A 24,671-nucleotide genomic window follows, 5' to 3' on the forward strand; every position below is an offset into this window, starting at 1 on the left:
TGACTCTCCAAAGATTTGTGGCAGGGAATTCCTTACTCTGACAACCCTAATGGGAACAGCAACACGGATTGGCTTGGATTTTGATGGTTGACTTTTGCTAATACCGTCTGCAGCTTAGTATCTCTAGTCCATTATAAGAGGTGGATATGCTCTGTAGTGTTACACAACGGGACAATTCCTGCACCTACCGTAGTTCTAATTTGTCGAGAGATGTCGGGATGAATTGCAGTTCCCACCACTTACACTGTCCTCACTTATCTTGGGCAGCCCCCTATATCGGGCAAATGGCGTTAACTATTTGCCATCTCCATAGGAGCCAATTACGAAGGCACCGCTTATAATGTATTAAGCGGGCCAGCTATTTGGGGCAGTTCAATAAGTACTTACCCTGTACTTACCCATTTATAAGCTCTGCTGATTTCAGGCAAAGTCGGGTTTCAAACAGCTTCAGTCAGCTGTTCACACCTGGTTACCTTTGATGAGATTCTAGATGCGACTGGTAGGAGAGGCAGTTCCAAAATGGAGATCTCCTGATTTTAAAAAATATGTTGGTGACTTACCGATTTGGTTTTACTGGGCACTGCGTAAAGTGGGCAAATCACGTTAACACCAACACGCTCGCTATAAACAGTGGGGGACTGTGCTCCTGATACAAATTGAAATAGTGATTAGCACTGTCTTATATTAGTTTTCATTGTTTACTGCAGACTGAAACTTGTAAATATAGAAACAGTTTGCTGTTGCGTGTTTTGTTTTGGGCGTCCTGACCAGTTCCGCTGTTGTCTTGCAGGAGGCTCGGCAGAAGTTTCGAACCGTTTTAGTCGAAGCCACTGTTAAGCTCGACGAAGTTGGTAAGAAGTTGGGGAAAGCTGTGGATGATTCCAAACCTTATTGGGAAGCCAGACGAGTCACACGACAGGTAAAGGACTTTGTATTCTGTGTCTCAACCAATAAGGCTGTTTCTTTCAGACAATTTGTTGGACAATAAAAAGGAACAATAAATGCACCATGTCGTAGCAAGGAACTTACTTTGAGTGATGTAACATCACACTTCAGACTGTTTAATAAATTGGCCACTTACTGCCGTTTCTACGGAAGACTTTTTGGCTTTCTACATCGGGGCATTTTTGTGTTAGGACCAGGCTGAGAAACCTCGCAACCTGTACTGGAAGATGATGAAGCAACGAGTTGGGTCTGACTCTGATCAGAGGATTTATTGAGCCTGGTCCTTTGGGCGCAGATCCATCAATGTACATGTTGAGGTAACCCAAGGAGAACATCCCATTATTTTAGTAAGAGGTGGTGATAGGTAACTTGGGCTCACCAATGTTTGCTGGGAATTCAGTTGGTGCACGTCCAAGTTCGTGAAGGATGTTATTGGCTGTGAAGTGCTTTGGGATGTCCTGAGATCGTGAAATGCACTAAATAAATGCAAGCCTTTCTTTCTTTCTTTCTTTCTTTCTTTCTTTCTTTCTTTCTTTCTTTCCCTCCCTTTCTTTCTTTCTTTCTTTCTTTCCCTCCCTTTCTTTCTTTCTTTCTTTCTTTCTTTCTTTCTTTCTTTCTTTCTTTCCTTCCCTCCCTCTCTTTCCCTCCCTCTCTTTCTTTCTTTCTTTCTTTCTCATAAAAGTTGAAGTCTGCTTGGAATTTGAATTGCCTACTGAATACGTTCATGCCAGTGCCATTTGTGTCAATGGTTTCTTGCAACCTTAAACATCTTAAGATTTTTAGTTTGCAGGTTTAATTAACATCATGGTGCAAATCAGGGTGGGTAGTGGGCGGGGCTTCAGCCTCCGCTCTGCCACCCCCCCCCCCCCCCGGCCAAACCCCGCTCAGTGGCACCAGCTGAAATCCTGAACCATTTTCATGGTCAGGCCTCACTTTAATTTGATCGGCGAGCTCCCAGCGCTCAGGCTCCTCCTGGCCCCACAAAAATCAGTGCCGCGGGTTATTGTTGGGTGTTTCGGAGTTCCCTGCAGCATTCTCTTTAAGGGCCATTGGTTCAGACGCTCAATGTTCAGTTGTGTCGGGGTCTTACAGATGACGTAAGACTCCAATTTATGTATTTTAATAAGGTCCCCGCCCGTTTCATTGGTCGTGAAGAGCTTGGAGACATCCTGAGATCGTGTAAGGCGTGATATAAATGCAAGTCTTTCTTTTATAGTCGGCCTTGATCCCTGTTTGCAATATCACGGCAGATCAGCTAGTATTTTGTATAAATATATATGTTTTAATTGATGATTACTGTAAAATATACCCTACACTGTTCTGATCTACAGAATTCAATTGAATTGCAACTTCTTTCACAAATAAATGGCAAAATGGAATTGGATCCAAAAAAAGCGTTGTTTGGTATTAAGTCACTCTTTTTCTTAATGTAAGAGGTGTAAAATGCTTTTCAGCTAAAACTCGAACACAGAATCCCGTTTCAATTAGCCACATAGTTTGGTAGTTCTTTTTTCAGAATCAGTGACTAAAATAGTGACCCATTTTCCCATTATTTCTTTTTATAATTTGAGAAATGGATGAGTTATTTTGGAATGTGGGAGCTGTGACCTAATTTAATGTCTCATTCTGTGTCTCCCTGTGGAGCACTTTTTTTAGCATTTTCATTTGAAATCCGGCAGGGATGTACGATTGTGATCTTTGATATTCCGACTGTGCTGACAATGAGCATTTTGTAAATTCCTTCAGCACGTGAATTTAAAAATAATCTGAAGGCTTAATTGTAGAGCAGAGATTGGCTATAACAATTTTTGGGGGATTAGTTTTCTAACGTATATTAATTTTTCTTGGGAATAAATATCATATTTAGCACTTGTGAACAGTTGATGCCACAATTGACGATCAGTAGTAGTTTCAGCGCCAGATGATGTGAGAACGTAAGCTGCCCAAGAAGGACCTAATTCTAACACTTTGAATCCTAAATTAAGATTAGTGATAATAGAACAGATTCTCCGCTCCTTTGATGATTTGTGCAGTGAAAGGGTGGTATTTGCTGAGTCATTGTATCTGGTGATTCCATTTCAAAGTGTATGGGTTTATATAATGCAGTACTGAGGGTTGTACAGAACAGTGAATTTAACAAATGTGGGGCTAGGAATTCGGCCGTTTTTCGGGCGCTGAACGGCCTCCTGAGCCTCCAGTACGACGGGCAGAAAGTGTCCGCTCATTACGAGCCGGATGTGCGCCACCCACCACATTGGTAAAGGCCTAAAAATTGGCGTGCGGTGCCCACGCCTGAAACAGGGGATGGGCCCTTTGCCGATTCAAATAAGGGGCCTAATGCCTGTTTGAAGCCCCTGCTGTAAGATTGGTTTGCCCCGAGGCAGCCGGCACCAGGGAAACCAGGCCCACTTGCGGCCTAACGGGTGTAAATCGCTCCAGCCTGACGAGGCAGTCTCTGTATTCGGGTGCTTGTGCCCTTTCCAGTAGGGGTGTCGGCAGATGATACTGGAGTGTGACGGAGTCTGGGTTGCTCTTGCACCATTTCCTGGGCCAGTTCTTTCACAGTGCGCACGGGTGAAAATCATTCTGAGGGAAATTCTGTGCTGCTTTTGGTTTTGTTTTTAGAATGAAGATTACAGAGATAGAAAGTGCCGTCGGTTAATTTTAAATCACGGGGGGGAGGATTCCCTGTGTGAGGTTTACATGGTGAACCCATTTACAGTTTTGATAGGCAGAGAGCTTGAAGGAAACCTCACTCCTCCCCCCAAACACATTGACTGCTGTTAGCTCAGAGTCGCACATACATTAGACACTAGCCACATGTGGATACTTGGGAATCCAGATGTGGCTATTTGCATTCCTGATTAGTAAACAAGCTATGTTCTTGTGCTTTGATTTTGTAAAGAAATTTAAAAACCGTTTGTGAAATAATATTAATGGGCCCCATTTACACCCATCCCGGTTTCCTCTTCTATTGAAGTCACTGGGAAGGAGAGTGTAAAACTGGCAGACGACCCACTGCTGCCCAGTTCCTGCCTGGAGGGAACTGTTTAAAATTGACCCCTGAAGGGGCACATTTAAGGCTACCCGCCCAGCGGGTAGGTGGGCAGTTAAAATCGACCCTACCTGCTGTCCCACCTGTCTGCAATTTTAACCGCTCTCCTGAGCAGGTGGCAAGAGCACCAGAAGGAAGGTACAGCCTCTCCTGCCAAGCCTCCCTCCGCGATACCCTCTAGAAACCCCCTCCCCATGATTTACCGCCTTGCCTCCCTTTGGTGCCTCCTACCGCCTGAATTTTTTTCTCCCGCCTGCCCACCTGCCAGCCAGCTGCCTCTTCCTGCCTGTTTCAGGCGGGCAGCTGAACGGCAGCATGTAGACAAGGTCAGGGAGTTAAAATCGCTGAGCCATGGCTGACACTGTAGTCGTAATTGCATGTGCCGAGTCTCTGCTGGCTGGGAGAGTCTGGATTGCAGCCAGGCATGAACCAAATCATCCGAGGCTGGAATCCAGTGTAGAGCTAATGGTCTGAGACTAATAGCTGCAGCCAGCTGAGAATGTCAGAGAGAAAGTGTGGTGTGGGGGGTGGGGAGAGAGAGAGAGAGAGAGAGAGAGGGGACGGGGGGGTAAGGAAGAGAGCGAGAGACAGAGAGTGCGGGGGTGGGGATGAGAGCGAGAGAGAGACAGAGAGAGAGAGAGAAAGAGTGTGGGGGGAAGGGAGAGAGAGAGAGGGCGTGGTGGGGGATGAGAACGAGAGAGAGAGTGCGGGGGTGGGGAAGAGAGCGAGAGAGAGAGTGCGGGGGGAAGGGAGAGAGAGAGTGAGAGAGAGGGGACGGGGGGGTAAGGAAGAGAGCGAGAGAGAGTGTGCAGGGGGAAGGGAGAGAGAGAGAGTGCGGGGTGGGGGAAGAGAGCGAGAGAGAGAGTGAGGGGGGGAAAGAGTGAGAGAGAGATGAGGGTGCGAGGAATGAGAGAGAGATGAGGGTGCGAGGGGGGAGAGAGATTGAGTGCGAGGGGGTGCGGGGGGGAGAGTGAGGGCGTATGGGGGGGAGAGTGAGGGCGCTCGGTGGGGAGGAGACGGCGAGAGGGCGTGAGGGGGGAGAGAGGGCGCGCGGGGGCGCGAGAGGGTGAGCGGGGGGGACAGACGGCGAGAGAGAGGATGCACGAGGGAAAGCAAAGGCGAGAGAGAGGGCACGAGAGAGAGGTCGATGGTGAGAGACACAGTGCGCGAGAGAGAGGACGCGCGAGGGAGGGCGCGCGAGGGAGAGCGAGAGGGAGAGAGGGCGCGCAGGGGTGGAGAGGGGGGTGAGAGGAAGCGCGGGGGGGGAGGGGGGGCGAGAGAGCGCGAGGGGGCGAGTGGGGGGGAGAGAGGGCATGCGGGGGGGAGAGGCGAGGGGGCACGGAGAGGGCGTGGGGAGGGTGAGAGGGCACGCGGGGGGGAGAGGGGGGTGCGGGCGCGCGGGGGGGAGAGAGGGGGCGCGGCGGGGAGAGAGGGGGCGCGGGGGGGAGAGGGGAAGCAAGGGCACACGGCAGGGAGAGAGGGGGCGCGGGGGGAGAGAGGGGGCGTGCGGCGGGGAGAGAGAGGGCGCGGGGGGTAGAGAGGGGGCGCGAGGGCACACGGCGGGGAGAGAGGGGGCGCAGGGAGAGAGGGGGTGCGGGGGCACGTGGCGGGGAGAGAGTGGGTGCGGGGTGAAGAGAGGGGGAGCAAGGGCATACGGCAGGGAGAGAGGGGGCGCGGGGGCACGCGGCGGGGAGAGAGGGGGTGCGGGGGGGAAGAGAGGGGGAGCGAGGGCGAGAGAGGGGGGAGCGATGGCACGCGGGGGGGAGAGAGGGGGCGCGGGGGGAAGAGAGGGGGAGCAAGGGCACACGGCAGGGAGAGAGGGGGCGCGGGGGGAGAGAGGGGGCGCGGGGGGAGAGAGGGGGCGCGGGGGCACGCGGCGGGGAGAGAGGGGGTGCGGGGGGAGAGAGGGGGAGCGAGGGCGAGAGAGGGGGGAGCGATGGCACGCGGGGGGGAGAGAGGGGGCGCGGCGGGGAGAGAGGGGGCGCGGGGGGAGAGAGGGGGAGCGAGGGCACACGGCGGGGAGAGAGGTGGCGCGGGGGGAGAGAGGGGGGAGAGAGGGGGCGCAAGGGCACACGGCGGGGAGAGAGGGGGTGCGGGGGGAAGAGAGGGGGGAGAGAGGGGGAGCGAGGGCACACGGCGGGGAGAGAGGTGGCGCGGGGGGGAGAGCGCGGGCGGAGCACGGTCGGCGGGGAGAGAGCACGCGCGGGGCAGAGAGAAGGCGAGGGGGTGAGAGCGCGCGCGGGAGGAGAGCGGGGGAGAGAGAGCGCGCATGCGGTGGGGAGGGAAAGAGCATGGGGTGGGGAAAGAGAGAGCACGCGCAGCGGAGGAAGAGAGAGATAGTGCTCGCGCTGGGGGGGGGAAGAGAGAAAGAGAGAAAGTATGTGTGTGGGGGGTGGGGAAGAGAGAGACAGAGAGTGAGTGTGAGGGCGGGGAGAGAGTGAGTGTGAGGGCGGGGAGAGAGTGAGTGTGAGGGCGGGGAGAGAGTGAGTGTGAGGGCGGAGAGAGAGTGAGTGTGAGGGCGGAGAGAGAGTGAGTGTGAGGGCGGGGAGAGAGTGAGTGTGAGGGCGGAGAGAGAGTGAGTGTGAGGGCGGGGAGAGAGTGAGTGTGAGGGCGGGGAGAGAGTGAGTGTGAGGGCGGAGAGAGAGTGAGTGTGAGGGCGGGGAGAGAGTGAGTGTGAGGGCGGGGAGAGAGTGAGTGTGAGGGCGGGGAGAGAGTGAGTGTGAGGGCGGGGAGAGAGTGAGTGTGAGGGCGGGGAGAGAGTGAGTGTGAGGGCGGGGAGAGAGTGAGTGTGAGGGCGGGGAGAGAGTGAGTGTGAGGGCGGGGAGAGAGTGAGTGTGAGGGCGGGGAGAGAGTGAGTGTGAGGGCGGAGAGAGAGTGAGTGTGAGGGCGGAGAGAGAGTGAGTGTGAGGGCGGGGAGAGAGTGAGTGTGAGGGCGGGGAGGGAGTGAGTGTGAGGGCGGGGAGGGAGTGAGTGCGAGGGCGGGGAGGGAGTGAGTGTGAGGGCGGGGAGAGAGTGAGTGCGAGGGCGGGGAGGGAGTGAGTGTGAGGGCGGGGAGAGAGTGAGTGTGAGGGCGGGGAGAGAGTGAGTGTGAGGGCGGGGAGAGAGTGAGTGTGAGGGCGGGGAGGGAGTGAGTGTGAGGGCGGGGAGGGAGTGAGTGTGAGGGTGGGGAGAGAGTGAGTGTGAGGGCGGAGGGAGAGTGAGTGTGAGGGCGGAGAGAGAGTGAGTGTGAGGGCGGGGAGGGAGTGAGTGCGAGGGCGGGGAGGGAGTGAGTGCGAGGGCGGGGAGAGAGTGAGTGCGAGGGCGGAGAGGGAGTGAGTGTGAGGGCGGGGAGGGAGTGAGTGCGAGGGCGGGGAGGGAGTGAGTGCGAGGGCGGGGAGAGAGTGAGTGTGAGGGTGGGGAGAGAGTGAGTGTGAGGGCGGAGAGAGAGTGAGTATGAGGGCGGAGAGAGAGTGAGTGTGAGGGCGGGGAGGGAGTGAGTGCGAGGGCGTGGAGGGAGTGAGTGCGAGGGCGGGGAGAGAGTGAGTGCGAGGGCGGAGAGGGAGTGAGTGCGAGGGCGGGGAGGGAGTGAGTGCGAGGGCGGGGAGGGAGTGAGTGCGAGGGCGGGGAGAGAGTGAGTGCGAGGGCGGGGAGAGAGTGAGTGTGAGGGCGGGGAGGGAGTGAGTGTGAGGGCGGGGAGGGAGTGAGTGCGAGGGCGGGGAGGGAGTGAGTGCGAGGGCGGGGAGGGAGTGAGTGCGAGGGCGGGGAGAGAGTGAGTGCGAGGGCGGAGAGAGAGTGAGTGCGAGGGCGGGGAGGGAGTGAGTGCGAGGGCGGGGAGGGAGTGAGTGCGAGGGCGGGGAGAGAGTGAGTGCGAGGGCGGGGAGGGAGTGAGTGCGAGGGCGGAGAGGGAGTGAGTGCGAGGGCGGAGAGGGAGTGAGTGCGAGGGCGGAGAGGGAGTGAGTGCGAGGGCGGAGAGGGAGTGAGTGCGAGGGCGGAGAGGGAGTGAGTGCGAGGGCGGAGAGGGAGTGAGTGCGAGGGCGGAGAGGGAGTGAGTGCGAGGGCGGAGAGGGAGTGAGTGCGAGGGCGGAGAGGGAGTGAGTGCGAGGGCGGAGAGGGAGTGAGTGCGAGGGCGGAGAGGGAGTGAGTGCGAGGGCGGAGAGGGAGTGAGTGCGAGGGCGGAGAGGGAGTGAGTGCGAGGGCGGAGAGGGAGTGAGTGCGAGGGCGGAGAGGGAGTGAGTGTCAGGGCGGAGAGGGAGTGAGTGTGAGGGCGGAGAGGGAGTGAGTGTGAGGGCGGAGAGGGAGTGAGTGTGAGGGCGGAGAGGGAGTGAGTGTGAGGGCGGAGAGGGAGTGAGTGTGAGGGCGGAGAGGGAGTGAGTGCGAGGGCGGAGAGGGAGTGAGTGCGAGGGCGGAGAGGGAGTGAGTGCGAGGGCGGAGAGGGAGTGAGTGCGAGGGCGGAGAGGGAGTGAGTGCGAGGGCGTAGAGAGAGTGAGTGTGAGGGCGGAGAGGGAGTGAGTGTGAGGGCGGAGAGGGAGTGAGTGCGAGGGCGGAGAGGGAGTGAGTGTGAGGGCGGAGAGGGAGTGAGTGTGAGGGCGGAGAGGGAGTGAGTGCGAGGGCGGAGAGGGAGTGAGTGCGAGGAGGGCGGAGAGGGAGTGAGTGTGAGGGCGGAGAGGGAGTGAGTGCGAGGGCGGAGAGGGAGTGAGTGCGAGGGCGGAGAGAGAGTGAGTGCGAGGGCGTAGAGGGAGTGAGTGTGAGGGCGGAGAGGGAGTGAGTGTGAGGGCGGAGAGGGAGTGAGTGTGAGGGCGGAGAGGGAGTGAGTGTGAGGGCGGAGAGGGAGTGAGTGCGAGGGCGGAGAGGGAGTGAGTGTGAGGGCGGAGAGGGAGTGAGTGTGAGGGCGGAGAGGGAGTGAGTGTGAGGGCGGAGAGGGAGTGAGTGTGAGGGCGGAGAGGGAGTGAGTGTGAGGGCGGAGAGGGAGTGAGTGTGTGAATATGTGAATCCTGCACCTTAAATCAGCAGCCAGTACTGCAGTGATAAATAGCCTGTGAAACACTGACCATTGATAGTCTCGGTGCTCGGGGATACTGTACAGGATTCATTTGAAGCCTCAATGGAAGGAATTCTTGTTAAGGATAACGTTTATACAGCATGAATGTATGGACAAAGAAACAGAATAGGTGAGATGAGAAAAAAATGAAACTGAATAAACTCAAACTAAGAATAAAAACCAAATGTCACAGGAAAGACTAATTGTCCAACATTGATGGTGAGACCTGAAAGGGAAAAACGCTGTAATAAATATCAAAATTCTTAGAAGTGTTACTACCGATGTTAGCCTAACATCAGTAGTAGGGAAAATGCTAGAGTCATTATAAAGGATGTGATAACAGGACACTTAGAAAATATCGACGGGATTAGACAAAGTCAACATGGATTTATGAAAGGGAAATCATGTTTGACAAACCTACTGGAGTTTTTTGAGGATGTAACTAGTAGAATAGATAAGGGAGAACCAGTGGATGTGGTTTATTTGGATTTTCAGAAGGCCTTTGATAAAGTCCCACATAAGAGGTTAGTGTGTACAATTAAAGCACATGGGATTGGTTGTAATATACTGGCATGGATTGAGAATTGGCTGACAGACAGGAAACAGAGAGTAGGAATAAATGGGCCTTTTTGCGGGTGGCAGGCAGTGACTAGTGGGATATCGCAGGGATCAGTGCTTGGGCCCCAGCTATTCACAATTTCTTTCAATGATTTGGATGAGGGAACCAAATGTAATATTTCCAAGTTTGCTGACGACACAAAACTAGGTGGGATCGTGAGTTGTGAGGAGGTTGCAAAGAGGCTTCAAGGCAATTTAGACAAGTTGAGCGAGTGGGCAAATACATGGCAGATGCAGTATAATGTGGATAAATGTGAAGTTATTCACTTCGGAAGGAAAAACAGAAAGGCAGAGTATTATTTAAATGGTGATAGATCGGGAAATGTTGATGTACAAAGGGACCTGGGTGTCCTTGTACACCAGTCACTGAAAGCAAACATGCAGGTGCAGCAAGCAGTTAGGAAGGGAAATGGTATATTGGCCTTCATTGCAAGAGGATTTTAGTACAGGAGTAAGGATGTCTTTCTGCAGTTATACAGGGCCTTGGTGAGACCACACCTGGAGTATTGTGTGCAGTTTTGGTCTCCTTACCTAAGAAAGGATAAACTTGCCATAGAGGGAGTGCAGCGAAGGTTCACCAGATTGATTCCTGGGATGGCAGGACTGTAGTATGAGGAGAGATTGGATCGACTCGGCCTGTATTCACTTGAGTTTAGAAGAATGAGAGGGGATCTCATTAAAATGTATAAAATTCTGACAGGGCTGAACAGACTGGATGCAGGGAGGATGTTTCCCCTGGCTGGGGGTCCAGAACGAGGGGTCACAGTCTCAGGATACGGGATAGGACATTTCGGACTGAGATGAGGAGAAATTTCTTCACTCAGAGGGTGGTGAACCTGTGGAATTCTCTACCACAGAAGGCTGTGGAGGCCAAGTCACTGAATATATTTAAGAAGGAGCTAGATAGATTTCTAGACACAAAAGGCATCAAGGGGTATGGGGAGAGAGCGGGAATATAGTATTGAGATAAAGGATCAGCCATGATCATATTGAATGGCGGAGCAGGCTCGAAGGGCCGAATGGCCTACACCTGCTCCTTTTTTCTATGTTTTTATGTTTTAACAGAAATGGAAACGAGCAGAATAGAGAAAATAAACCAAAAGAAAACAGTAATTTTACAGAAATAAGAAAATGTCTGTGTTAGTCCTGCAGTTTTTCTCTTTGTGGCCCTGTACATTATTAATACAATACAGATCTGTGTAGATCTGCTGCATATGATGGCCTTTAATATCTACGGGACTGTTTAGTGTTTTAAAAATGTGCACACAGATTCTGCAGTTACCAATAAAATTGAGCCCAAAACTTCAGGTTGGGTATGGGACTTCCCACTACATAGAAACATAGAATCCCACAGCACAGGAGGAGGCCATTCAGCCCATCGTGCCTGTGCTGGCTCTTTGAAAGGCCTATCCAATTAGTCCCACTCCCCTGCTCTTTGCCCATAGACCTGTAAATTTTTCCTTTTCAAGTATTTATCTAATTCCCTTCTAAAAATTATTATTGAATCTGCTTCCACCACCCTTTCAGGCAGTGCATTCCAGATCACAACAACTCCATGGACAAAAAAACCTTTCCTCATCTCCCCTCTGGCTCTTTTGCCAATTATTTTAAAAATCTGTGACCTCTGGTTACCGACCCTCCTGCCAGTGGAAATAGTTTCTCCCTGTCTACTCCATCAAAACCCCATATAATTTTGAACACCTCTATTAAATTTATATGTTTCTGCAAAACTAAACTAATATTGTAATGACATTTGAACTATATTTTCAGCATTTGGTGGCGTTAAGGTTGAGAGGCCAGCCTTCAGTCAGGAATTGGTTGCGAGGTTACGGTCCATTTTAGAATAAGCCACTTCGGCCCTGTCCTTAATTTTTTTGCCAATATTCCCTTCCGCAGTGTGTTTCTGAAGGCATTTACTCCTTGAACTACTGGGGGAGAAGATCTGTGTGAAATTCCTTCTGAAATAATGGTGCTTTATTAAAAATATATGTGGCTGTCTACCAGACCTGACCTTGGAGTGTCATTCACTATTGTGGGGTTTTTGGAAGATAATCAAACCTCTCTTCCCCCCCCCCCCCCTCTCCGACCCCTATTATTTGTCAAGTTTTTTGTGTGGGGTGGGAGGGTAGATTTTTAAAATTTAGTTTAGGGAAGCACTTTTGCTCTTAATTAGTATGGGTTTGCTCATGTGGAGGGTAAACGCCAGCACAGACTGGTTGGGCTGAATGGCCTGTTTTCTATGTCCTCTAAAACTGCAGAGTTCTGTTCTAATAATTCTTGCATTGAAATAGCACTTTACCACATCAAAGCACTTCACACAACAGATGACCTTTTGAAGTGCAGAGCATGTTACGTGGGGAAATGAGAACAGATGAGAAATATCGCACCAGGGCAAAGTTACAAGCACCTACGTCAAAATTCATATTACTGAGCTGAGCCTGAGCCTTGTGTCACAGTGTTTGGTCACTGGAATTTACCAAACTACTTAAGAAGGCTTCACCCTCTCGTGCAGGGTTTATTGTTCCCACTGTGAACAGAGCCTGCTCAACTGGCCAACAATGCAGGCTACTGCCGATCCATTCAAAGGACTTTGACTTGACCCGGGAGTTGGTTGTGAAATGACATTAAGTTTTATCAGTGAAGTCATTCATTTTAACCGCTCATAGTTCGTACTGACTTGTGGGGGGACAGAGGAACAGTCAAACTGCTTCTGGCAATTGTTGCTAATCTTTTTATTCAGAAAACATTCCTATATTGTGAGGGAAGAAATCAGCACTTCAGTAGCGACAGAATTGTCTAACCATTCAATGTGGTCATTGCGACATCGCCAGTTTGTATGGAACACTTTGGAGGGCTCAAGATCTAGCAAAGTATGCTTAGGACGAGAAAAAAATGGAAACTAAGGTCAGAGCACCATCTCAATGCGCTGTAGGTTCTTCTAGTTGGATCTGAACTGTACAGAGTGAGGATCTTGGGAAATTCTGGTCTTGCACATTGTCCTGCACCATAAATTATGATCTTCCAGTAATGATTTCATGTAAGTTTGACATGTTAATATGATTCAGCTATTGGAGTTTTGAATCAATATTATTTTGAAACTATAAATTCTTCTTAATGAATATGTATCTGATCTACATTCCTTGGTAACTCCATGTCACTATCAAGACACTAATCACCATGACCATGATTTGTGTCTTGATATACTGCCCCAGATAAAAGAAAGCAAAGCTTGCATTTCTATAGTGCCTTTCACGCTCTCAGGACGTCCCAAAGTGCTTTACAACCAATGAAGTACCGTTGAAATGCAGTCACTGTTATAATGTAGTAGAAGCAGTGGCCAATTTGTGCACAGCAGCAATGAGATAAATGACCAGATACTCTGCTTTTAGTGATGTTGGTTGAGGGATAAATATTGGCCAGGTCACCGGGGAGAACTCTCCTGCTCTTCTTCAAATAATGTCATGGGATCTTTTACATCTATCTGAGAAGGCAGATGGTTTAATGTCTCATCTGAATGACGGCACCTCTGATGGTGCAGCACTCCCTCAGTACTGCACTGGAGTGTCAGCCTAGATTATGTCCTCAAGCCTCGGGAGTGAAACTTGAACCCACAATCGTCTGACTCAGACCATTCTGGATTAGACCATTGGTGGCTTTTTCCTTGTATTCATCTGAAAAATATGCTACTTTATGCAGTTTAAAAAGTAAATTAAAAATCATTACCACAAGGCCACTTTGACCAATGCCCCTGTCTTCATTTAAAGACTAGGCATAAAAACCATGATGGGTCATTGCTTAACCTTGGTTCCCAGTGACCCTCACTTTGCCCTGCACTGGCTCCCACTTTTTGCTTTATATCTCTCTCCATCTTGCTTCATTCTTTAAATATATTAATTCTCAGGATGAGTGCATCACCGGCAAAGCCGGCATTTAATGCCCATCCCTAAATTCCCATGAGGTGGTGGTGTTGGACCACCTTCATGAACCGATGCAGTCCGTGTGATGCAGGTGCTCCCACGATGTTGTTAAGTAGGAAATTCCAAGATTTTGACCTAGCTGCAATGAAGAAACGGCGATATATGTCCAAGTCAGGATGGTGTGTGACTTGGAGGAGAACTTGCTTCTCTTGTCCTTCTTGTGGTAGAGGTCATGGGTTTGGGAGGTGCAGTTGAAGTAACCTGCAGTACATCCTGTAGATTGTACACACTGCAGCCACAGTGTGCCAGTGGTGGAACGAATGGATATTGAATCCATCGGTAGTTCTTAATCAAACTTGTTGTCAAAAGACTTTTGCTTTCACATATTCTCGACAAAATAAATAATTCTGCTGTTTATTTTGTTTTCCCCACAGGCACAGCTGGAGGCCCAGAAAGCTACCCAGGATTTTCAAAGAGCCACTGAGGTTTTGCGGGCAGCCAAAGAGACCATTTCTCTGGCTGAACAGAAGCTGCTGGAAGATGAGGAACGCCAATTTGATTCAGCATGGCAAGAGATGCTTAATCACGCAACACAGAGGGTATGTTAAACCCTAATCCAATCGTCCGATCCCACAGGCTGAAATTTCACTCCACATTAATGGCTGTCACTTGTAGGCATTTGACTTTTTGTGTCAAGCGCTAAATATTTAAGTTTGGAGCATTACAGGTCAAAGGTGGATTTCTGCAGTGAGCCTGCACTTCACACGATTTTGCATAATTCCCTGTCAATGTGGAAATGAAAAGCAGAAATCAGATGCACATTTTGATGACTCACTTCTAGTTATTTCACATTATTGCAGATGAATTCCGATTGAATCGATGAGATATTTAGTATTTTTATGGTGGTCCATACAACGGAGAATGGCGGATGAATTTCTTTCCCCAGAAAATTAGTCATGAATTCAACTGGAGCAGTTTTCTATTTGCGACCATGTGCGACCCCAAGCAATGTCTGGTGTTTATGGAGCTACATCTGGGTCAAGCTCATTGTCAGATCTTTTAACACTGACCCACTGACTGGTAACATAGGAACAGGAGTAGGCCGTTCAGCCCCTCGAGCCTGTTCCGCCATTCAGTGAATTCATGGCTGCTCTGTATCCTAACTCTGTCCACCCGCCTTGGCCCCATATCCCTTAATACCCTTGGCTAGCAAAAATTTATCGATCTCAGATTTAAAACTATTAATTGAGCTAGCACCTACTGCTTTTTGTGGGAGAGAGTTCCACTCTTCTACCACCCTTTGTGTGAAGAAGTGTTTCCTAACTTCTCTCCTGAATGGCCTGGCTCTGATTTTAAGGTTATGTCCCCTTGTCCTAGACTCCCCCACCAGCGGAAAAAGTTTCTCTCTATCTACCCTATCAACTGCGTTCAAAATCCTAAAAACCTCAATCAAATCACCCCTTAACTTTCTATAGTCCAGGGAACACAAGGCTAATTTATGTACTCTCTCCTCATAATTTAACCTTTGGAGCCCTGGTAACATTCTGGAGAATCTGCGCTGCACTCCTTCCAAGGCTAATATATCCTTTCTAAGGTGCAGTGCCCAGAACAAGCACAGTACTCCAGATGTGGTCTAACCAGGGCTTTGAATAGCTGGAGCACAATTTCCTCCCCTTTATGTTCCAGCCCTCTAGATATAAAGGCTAACATTCCATTAGCCTTTTTGATTATTTTTTGTACATGACCACTACATTTTAGTGATGTGTACATGGTCCCCATAATCTCTTTGGACCTCTGCTATTTCTAGCTTTTCAACATTTAAAAAATATTCGGATCTATCTTTTTATACTCCAAAATGGATGGCCTCACACTTATCTACGTTGAAATCAATCTGCCACATTTTTGCCCACTCACTTAATCTATCAATGTCTCTTTGTAATTTTATGCTCCCGCCTACACTACTTACTGTGCCACCAATCTTTGTGTCATCGGCAAACTTGGATATATGGCTCTCTAATGAGTTTTCTAAGTCATGAATAAATATAGTGAATAGCTGAGGCCCCAGCACAGATCCACTAGTCACTTCCTTCCAATTCGAGTACATACCCATTATCCTACTCTCTGTTTTCTACCGTCTAACCAATCTCCAAACTAGGTCAACAATTTACCTTCAATTCCATGAGCTTTAATTATAGCTAACAGTCTCTAATGTGGAAGATCATAAAATGCCTTTTGGAAGTCCATATAAACTACATCCATAGACATAGACTTGGGAATGTAATCCAATTGAAAGAAGCAGTTGGTGCTTACTTATGTTTTCAAAATTCAATGGAAGCAGTCAGAAGCTTTATATCAAATATATAGAGTACTTTTATTTTAAGACTGAGGGGCTTAGTAGTTGGACAATGAAAGCTGCAGGATTTCTGCAGCTTTAAGGCAATATTTAAACAAAGCATGAATAGTAGACCGAGGTTAGGCAGACCATCCAATGCTGAACCTCGCTGCATCTGGCGTGTGTGCTTTTTTGTATATTATTTTCACACGGTGTATGAGTAGTGCTGACCCCTCTGATTCTTTCCCTATCCCAGGTTATGGAAGCAGAACAGACCAAGACGAGGAGTGAACTGTTACATAAAGACACGGCCATGAAATATAACGCAGCAATGAGCAGGATGAAGCAACTGGAGAAGAAACTGAAGCGATCCATTAATAAATCCAAGTGAGTGATTTCCACCCCACCTCGCACACTCCGCACCCTGCGCCACCACTGTCTGCCCACACTTACCACATCCATTGGTCACCAGAGTGGGACAATCCTCTGAGGGGGGAAAAATACTCTTGAAATTCTAACCAAAGAAATATTCCCTCACATCTGAAGATAAAGTTCCTTCATCTTGTAGAGGAATAACCTCTAGTCTTACTGCCACTATCCATCTAATCCTTTCATAATCTTAAACTTCAAATATATTCAAAGTAATGAACCCAAACCCTCTATGCCTGTCCTCTTAACCATGAGATCTATGTTTAGGTATCATCCTGTTGCCATCCTCTGTATCTTCCCTGCACAGAGATGATGATCACTGATATTGGGAGTGTATTGCGGATGGGTATGCTGTTCTTGCAGGACTTCCTGGCCAGGTCGTGCTCCTGAGTCACAGCTTAGCCTCCTCATACATTGACTTCAATAGAAAAGGAAATCAGGCGGATGTCACACAGACTGCCGACTCACTACGAGGTGGTTTCGCAAAGGCCAATTTCATGCCCTTCATTGGGCCATTTACTTATCATTTGTTTATTAACTTTTTTCTGATGGATTTTAGACCGGAGATTGTTTTAGAATATTTGTTGCTCGTTTCAGTAATGGGGCACATTTAGATTTTCAAACCTTATTCCACAAGTAAAAACACGCTGCCTACCCGTGCATGCAAACTCGACCCATCTGACCTGTTTCACCAGGCAGAAATAAACCCAAGCCAGGAAGGCTCGTCACGTACCTTCTTTCCTTGAACAATTGAAATTATGGGATAGTTTCCTTCAATGATGCGCAGCCTTGTGGTGCAGTATAAGCAGCATCTCATAAAGGATTACTTTGGGAATGACTTTCCTACATTACAATAGTGACTGCACTTCTAAAGTACTTAATTGGCCGTAAGGCGCTTTGGGACATCCTGAGGTTGTGAAAGGCGTGATATAAATGCAAGTCTTTCTTTTGCGTCTCTTGCTATAATGGGGAAAAAATGTTAGCAGCTCAACAATAAAAAGGTCAAAGTACAGGGAAACCTGTATAAAGGGAGACCTCCAAAAAAGGGACATTCATCGACGGTCCCAAATAATTTCCTGTACATACAATGACCATTTTGAAAATAGGGATACCTGCAAATAAAGGACACCTGATGCTAGTCCCATAGCTGTCCCTAATTCACAGGATTCATGGCACTGGTCTTGTTTTAGTCTTTGACTGACACCCATCACCTTCTAACCCCTCGTAATATGTATTTTTTTTTCTCTCTTGTGCAGACCTTATTTTGAACTCAAAGCAAAATACTACCTGCAGCTGGAGGTAAGCTTATACTTGAAATTTTCTGTACTGTAGGTGGGATCCAGGGTTTGTATTGCTGGGAATGAATCTCTAGAGCCCAATATTCTTGGACAAGACACTGGGCAGGTGGTAGGGGGGGTTCCAGTTTGATGCTGTCAGTGTGTCCTGTAAATTTCGAATGATTGGAAAATCATATGGGACGTGCTGACTTTCATGCCAGAATAGCCCACATGTGCACCCGTTGTGTGAAGCTCTGCACTGGCAGTGCTAAACTGTAAGGTTTTTCCCATAATATAAGGCAGAGAGTTGCAATGACACTACATCACAGGTAGAGGGGCAGCATGGTTTGACCAATATTTTAGAATCCCATAGGATTGATTGTATTATCTATAATCAGTGTTGTCCAATAGGAATCGCTGACTAACCACAGGTGTTACTACGGCGACACTGTTTTAACCACATGCACTTATTTTAATAGAAAGTATCTTACACACAATGCAGGTAAATGTACGTCACATGTGTATATTTACTTAACAAGCATCTACCGCCATTCAGTGACCAAAGAAGGAAAGCAGCCACAACGATCAAAAAACACTCACACTCTGTTTCTCGTCTTACCATTTGTAAGATTGTACCTTTGCTCATTATATAGTGGGCAAGTGAAATCACTATAGTGATTTCTGTATGTTTATCTCTTTTTATATGATTATTTTGTCATTGAATTCTCTGGTGCTGGATGTGTGAATCGCACAGGACTAGTAGCAGAGCGGGGAGCTCTTGGATCACATCAAGTTGCAAGAAAGGCAGCCCCAGCATTCCATCTCCTGGCCTGTTTTCATGAACAAATTAAAAGATGAAACAATATTCCTGACTTAGTTAGGGCTGGGACCCTTATCAGATGTTGGGTAGCCATAAACAATGGAGCTTTACAGGCTGGACTATGAGACCTCTCCTGGAACCTGAAGGAGTCAAGGGAGGCCTGGAGAACCATGGATTCCCAGCCTTGACGTAGAGTCAAGGCCCAATAAGGTGAGGCAAAACAGTCTTAAGCTACTGTGTAAAGTCATGATTGGTTAAGACCAGAGGTGGGACACAAGCTGCTTCTGCAGACCCCTGAAAGGTGAAAGATATCAGGGGAGGCTGACCCCCTTTTTCCTTAAAGAAACAAAGAACTTGGAGACCCCAATAGGGCAGGGCCCCCTGTCAGGAGCTGACCCTGGGTCCACCCCCAAAAGTGTCATAAAAGGAGCACCCCGTGCTGGCATTAGGTTGTAGAGACTTGGCAGGAGTAACGACTGGTGACGTTGGAGACCAACCAAACTGCTAATCGACATTTTGATGAACGACCCGGCTCAATAGAAGTGGCTCCAGGACTGAGGACAAGAATTCCAAGAGGTCACCACAGGCAGAGCAGAAGACATGAGAGATAACCAATTGACGAAGGTACCCCAAGCGGGGTGGACAGCACTTTCTTCAAGGCTCCTGAGGCGGCCACAACTCTAACCAGTGTGGAACGGTGATATGATCTCTTGCTCTGTGTTGTAAACCACTGCCCCAACACCAAGTGTGTTGGTTCCTGAGTGAAGTTCAATAAAGCACCTTTTTACCAAATTGGAGTCACGTCAATTACTGGCAACCGAGAGTAAAATCTCCACACATTTTACCAACAAACACAAAAAAAGGTTAAAGTTTACAAGCATGTGGCATGCAAATAGGAGTATTGACATCACATGACCATGTCTATTACTCATTTTTTATTTACATAGCAGAAATGCAATTAGTCGCATCTGGATTCCCAATTAGTCGCATTTAGCTAGTGGCTAACATATTGGACAACACTGATCTAACCTAATGCTAATGAAAAGTCAGTTACTGTATCACTAATTTATTAAGTTCTTTATCACCATCAGTCCCTCTGTGGTAATAGTCTATGTAATGATAAGAAATATGAGGAAGTAAGTGGGAGATTTGGTGTTGAGGTAAATATAATGATGCGCACTGACCCTGTGCTCATGCAGTGTGTCCGATCCACTGTAATCGGGTGTTTTTGGGGGAGATGGAGAGGAAGAGGGCAGGGTTTCCTCTTGAGCCTTACTCTGCATTTATATTTTGGTGGTCCCAAGTTAGGGAGAGGAAGGTCTCCAGGGTCCCCCATTTCTGATCAGTGTCCAACTATCTGGCCTGGAGGCGGGTGAGTGGACAGTAGGTGAGGATGCGGCTTGGCGGGGATGCTTCTACAGTCAAATGGAGTATCAATGCTCCCTCTATAAGTTTACATATGAAGAGGGGCTACTTGGATGAGGTACCGTAGGGCAACTGGTATCCGTAGAACTGAATCCAAGCAAAGAGTCACTGCCAGCAGGGTGGGGAAGAGGAGGGAATTGATGGAAAAGAAAATGCAGGAAGAAAAATAAAAGTTGCCTTGTTTTAATGCATCGCCCACATCTGTTCCAATGGGTTTGCTGTTGGTGATTCCTAACACTGTCTTGAGGTTGACAGTTCTAAGTACAAGTGCATTATCCTTACTCCTGCACTGAAGTTCCCCATTAAATGACAACATCTGAAATCCTAACAGGTGAACTACTCACAGGTACAGTACAGATCCACAGAATTATCAATGTATACTTGGAGTAACGTGATAAATTGATTATATTATATTTAATTTTGTTGATATTGCGAATCATATTGGTGTTGAAATTAATTTGAATGTTTTATGGTTTTCTGATACCGATCTGCAAAGTCCTCCCTTTGCAATCCTGCTGTTACACTGCAGCTTGCTGAATGCTTTGATTCATACAGGCTGCTGAACTTCGTTACATAGATCCACTTCTTGGTGGCCGTTCAGGAGTGGAATCAGGAAGCACTTTTTCACACAGGGTAGTGGAAATCTGGAACTCTCTCCCCCAAAAGGCTGTAGATGCTGAGGGTCAATTGGAGCTTTCAAGACTGAGAGTGATAGGTTTTTGTTGGGTGAGGGTATCGAGGGATGTGGAGCAAAGGCGGGAAAATGGAGTTGAGGTACAGATCAGCCATGGTCTAATTGAATGGTGGAACAGGCTCGAGGGGCTGAATGGCCTACTCCTGTTCCTTTTGTATTTTGTGTCTGCAATTATTATTCAAAGATGGATAGACAATAGGTAACTGGATCACCGCAGTGATGAGGCAGAACTCTCAAATGTTAGAATTCCTTCGCAAGAGAATGGTGGTGAGAATGTGGATCTCACTGCCACATGGAGTGGTTGAAGCATTGATGCATTTAAGGAGCGGCTTGATGCATACACGAGGGAGAAAGGAATAGAGGGATATTTCGGGGGGGGGGAGTGCAGGGTGGGAAGAGGTAATTAGAGTGGCAGGAGGCTCGTGAGGAGTATGAACACTGGCACAGTTGGGCCAAATTGCCTGTCTCTGTGTTGTAGAGTCTATGTAATTCAATTTAATTAGTTTTGGAATAAAGTTTCCTTCATTTAGCTCCAACGCAGTGGTCTAAGAGACTGGGAACTTTTTAGAGAAAGTACACTGAGTAACAGCTCTACAACCAGCAGGTGCGATTCTGTGATAATTCAGGATTTCAGTAAACCTTTTGCGAGTTGTACGCAGCTTGGAAAATGTGATTTGCCATTTTAGGTTCTTTTCTTTTGATTTAATAGCAACTAAAGAGGAATGTGGATGAGCTACAGGCCAAGCTATCAGCAGCCAAAGGGGAATACAAGGCTGCCTTGAAGAACCTAGAGATGATCTCCGATGAGATTCATGAAAGGAGACGCTCCAATGTGATGGGTCCCAGAGGGAGAGGAGTTGGTGCTGAAGGAAATGGGAGCTCTCTAGAAGACCTATCCAGTTTCAAGACTGAGCTTGATGAATTGTCTAGTGAGTATTCCTTGTGGTTATATCATTGCACCATTATTTATTTGGATGCGTTTTATTAGTGACGAGGTGTTTACCCACATGTCTGTTTCTCTTATGCAACTCCTCCCCTTTCACGTTGCCGAGATGTGAATTTCTAACCCACTTCCTATTTTGGTTTCTCTTAACCCATGTCCTTGTCCAATTGTACATGTTAATAATAAACTAGGAGCTGCAGGTTCCTTCCTGTTACTATATTGCTCCATCTGCACACTGGACGAACCAGATGCACACAGTGTACGCTCAACTTTGTTGGCCACATTTTTCTCTGAGTTTCCAAGAATGGACAGTGTGCTGCGTGTATTTTGTGTTTCTTTAAGGCAGTCGGCAGTTTCCCAATGCTCTACCAACTTTGATCAGCTGAGTTAATGATAGTTCTATCGAGATTTGCTGGTTGTTAGCAGAGAACGCAGCAAAACCTCAATTGCTACAGATTTTACCAAGTAGGCCTTCAGTCAGAAAAATAATGATCATCAGTGATCCCATTCCTTCTCCTGAATTAGTAGCACAGGGCCAGTTGCAGAGTAATCATTAAACTGAGGGGACAGCTGTAAGTGAACCTCCCGTTTGAAGTTAAGACTGTCTAAAGTGTAAGCAAGTGGCTCAGTGGGTAGCTCGCTCACCTCTGAGTCAGAAGGTGTGGGTTTGAGTCCCACTCCAGATACTTGAGCACATAATCCAGACTGACACTTCAGTGCCAGTACTGAGGGAGTGCTGCACTGTCGGAGATGCCGTCTTTCAGATGAGATGTTAAGCTGTGGCCCCGTCTACCCGCTCAGGCGGATATAAGAGATCCCATGATCCTCCTTGAGGTGTCCTGGGCAACATTTATCCCTCAACCAACATTGCTGACCCAGATTATCTGGTCATTTATCTCATTGCAGTTTGTGGAACCTTGCTGTGTGCAAATTTCCCTACATTACAACAGTGACTACACTTCAAAAGTACTTCATTGGCTGTAAAGCGTTTTTTACGATGTCTGGAGGTCATGAAAGGCGCTTAATAGATGGGAATCTTTTACACCATGAGAGGACAGGCAGAGCCTCGGTTTAACGTCTCATCTGAAATACGGCACCTCCGACAGTGCAGCATACCCAAAAATAAAATTTTACTTTATAAACAAGATGTTTAACTGGTCAATAAAGATCCTAAAATTTGGTTTTAATTGCCAATTTTAAAATACCTGCCTTTTTGGATTTTTCAGATTTTAATTTTAATATGAGAAATGGGAGAAAAAAATTAAAAATTGAACCCCAAAAGCCCAGATAATTTCAGAGAAAATCAGTTTTTATTTTGAATAGCGTTAAAACACAAAACGAGCAAAAGGACATAAAATAGATATGGTCAATCTAACTGACATCCCATAATTAGTTACACATTTACATGGACACCACTTTTATGGAGCTCACCATCAACAACAACTTGCATTTATATAGAGCCTTTAACAGAGTAAAACATCACAAGGTGCTTCACAGGAGTGTAATCAGACAAAATCTGACAGATCCGAGTAACTCCTCGATCCTTATATTTAAAATTAAAAGTGACATTTCAAGCACTTAGGTTTATTGTTTTGGTCTCAGACACTCACCTGCCACTGGAATGGGGGAATAATAAAAATAGTTGGAGATAATGCACAGGGGAAGAGTTGTAAACAAAGTCTAGGTATGGGACCCGAGTCAATGTTTAAGTATTCAAGGAACTGTCAATGTGGTAACTATGTCAATGCACTGCTGACCTTGCTCTGTAATACAAGGGTAACAACTCATATTTACAGAATCTTTAATGTAGAAAAACATTCCAAAGGGCTTTAGAGAGTGGGCACTGAGCCACGGAAGGAGGGGTGACTAATGGGAAACAATGATTGGTTTAAATTTGAAAGAATAACAAAGTGCTTTTAATCTTAATGTCAAGACATAAAAGATCACTTGTGACTTCATTCACGAGACTTTAGATAAATGTAGCCCTATTGTGCTTGCTTTGAATTTGCTTCTGTAGTCCCAGCTCTCTAAACACAGCCTCACAAATCATCTTTGTCCGTGCTTTACTTACCTCATTTGTCTATATAAAATTACACAAATCATTGTTCCGCCACAAATTCTAGTATTAATTTACAGAGCTTATAGAAGGTACTTTAATTAAAAAAAAGATTAACAATGTGCTATATTGTATAAAGCTACCAATAGATTGTTTCATTGAAGACAAAGGGAAACAGAATTAACTGAGTAATCTTGAGGGGTCGTAAATTATTCTTTGTCTCAAATCTAGGGCAGACTCTCGCCTCTGAGTCAGAACTCTGAGACTTGAGCTCATAATCTAGGCTGACACTCTGCTGCAGCACTGAGCACTGCACTGTCAGAGATGTCATCTTTCGGATGAGATGTTAAACTGAGGCCCTGTCTGCCCTCTCAAATGGCCGTAAAAGATCCCACGGCACCATTCGAAGAAGAGCAGGGGAGTTCTCACAGGTGTTCTGACAAATATTTATCCCTCAACCAACGATGCTTAAAAAAAAATTATCTGATACCAAAAGAAAAGTTTGGAAAAGCAGTCCTGTAGATTGCACAGAGAATATTTTGAGAAAGATGGTAGCAGCAAGACATTTTAATTTCCCATTTGAGTCATTCTTGACTGTCCAATAAGAGCCAGATAGCCAATGCTATTCCATTGACCTCCATATGTATTTCTCTCACTATGCAAGCTGTAGACCAAAGTTCCATAGTCAGCACTATTCCAATCAGCCAGCATGAGATGAGATTTTGATCCCAGAACACCACTGAATGAGCTATATTTGGTGCTCTGTCTTATAGCCTAGTGAGAACCGGTAAATTCAACCACTAAAGCAAGAGTCTGAAATTATTTTAACACAATTTTAGATTAAATCAATTTGTAGGAGAAAAGAGATCATGTTTAATTATATATTTAAACTTAACTGTAAAGTTCTTTGTCTCCTTTCATTCATGCTTTGTGAACTTGGTACTACCTTTTTTAAAAAAACATTAATTTCTCATATTATTATCTAACGGGATTTTCCTATTAAGTATACTGTTTAAAACGGTCTAATTGCTTTCTCCCAAAATAGATCTCTGGTAAATTCTAGTTAAAATCATATTAATTTGAAGGTCAGCACATGATTTATTTTTCGACTGTGTCTCTCGGGTAACTGATGAATGTAACTGT

The 24,671-nt window shown here is 47.2% G+C and overlaps 1 protein-coding gene across 1 annotated transcript in view; it reads left to right on the forward strand.

Moving 5' to 3' along the window:
* The window catches only part of LOC137335626 (SH3 domain-binding protein 5-like), a 68,191-nt gene that overhangs the window by 38,409 nt on the left and 5,111 nt on the right, over window positions 1-24,671 (forward strand). The window contains exons 4-8 of the mRNA XM_068000929.1: window positions 791-919; window positions 13,987-14,151; window positions 16,141-16,271; window positions 17,570-17,612; window positions 21,239-21,458. Of these exons, the coding sequence (XP_067857030.1) occupies window positions 791-919; window positions 13,987-14,151; window positions 16,141-16,271; window positions 17,570-17,612; window positions 21,239-21,458 (688 nt within the window). The remainder of the gene's footprint in view (window positions 1-790; window positions 920-13,986; window positions 14,152-16,140; window positions 16,272-17,569; window positions 17,613-21,238; window positions 21,459-24,671) is intronic.

Source organism: Heptranchias perlo, chromosome 2 (genome assembly GCF_035084215.1).
Source record: "Heptranchias perlo isolate sHepPer1 chromosome 2, sHepPer1.hap1, whole genome shotgun sequence".
In the NCBI taxonomy this organism is placed as follows: Eukaryota; Metazoa; Chordata; class Chondrichthyes; order Hexanchiformes; family Hexanchidae; genus Heptranchias; species Heptranchias perlo.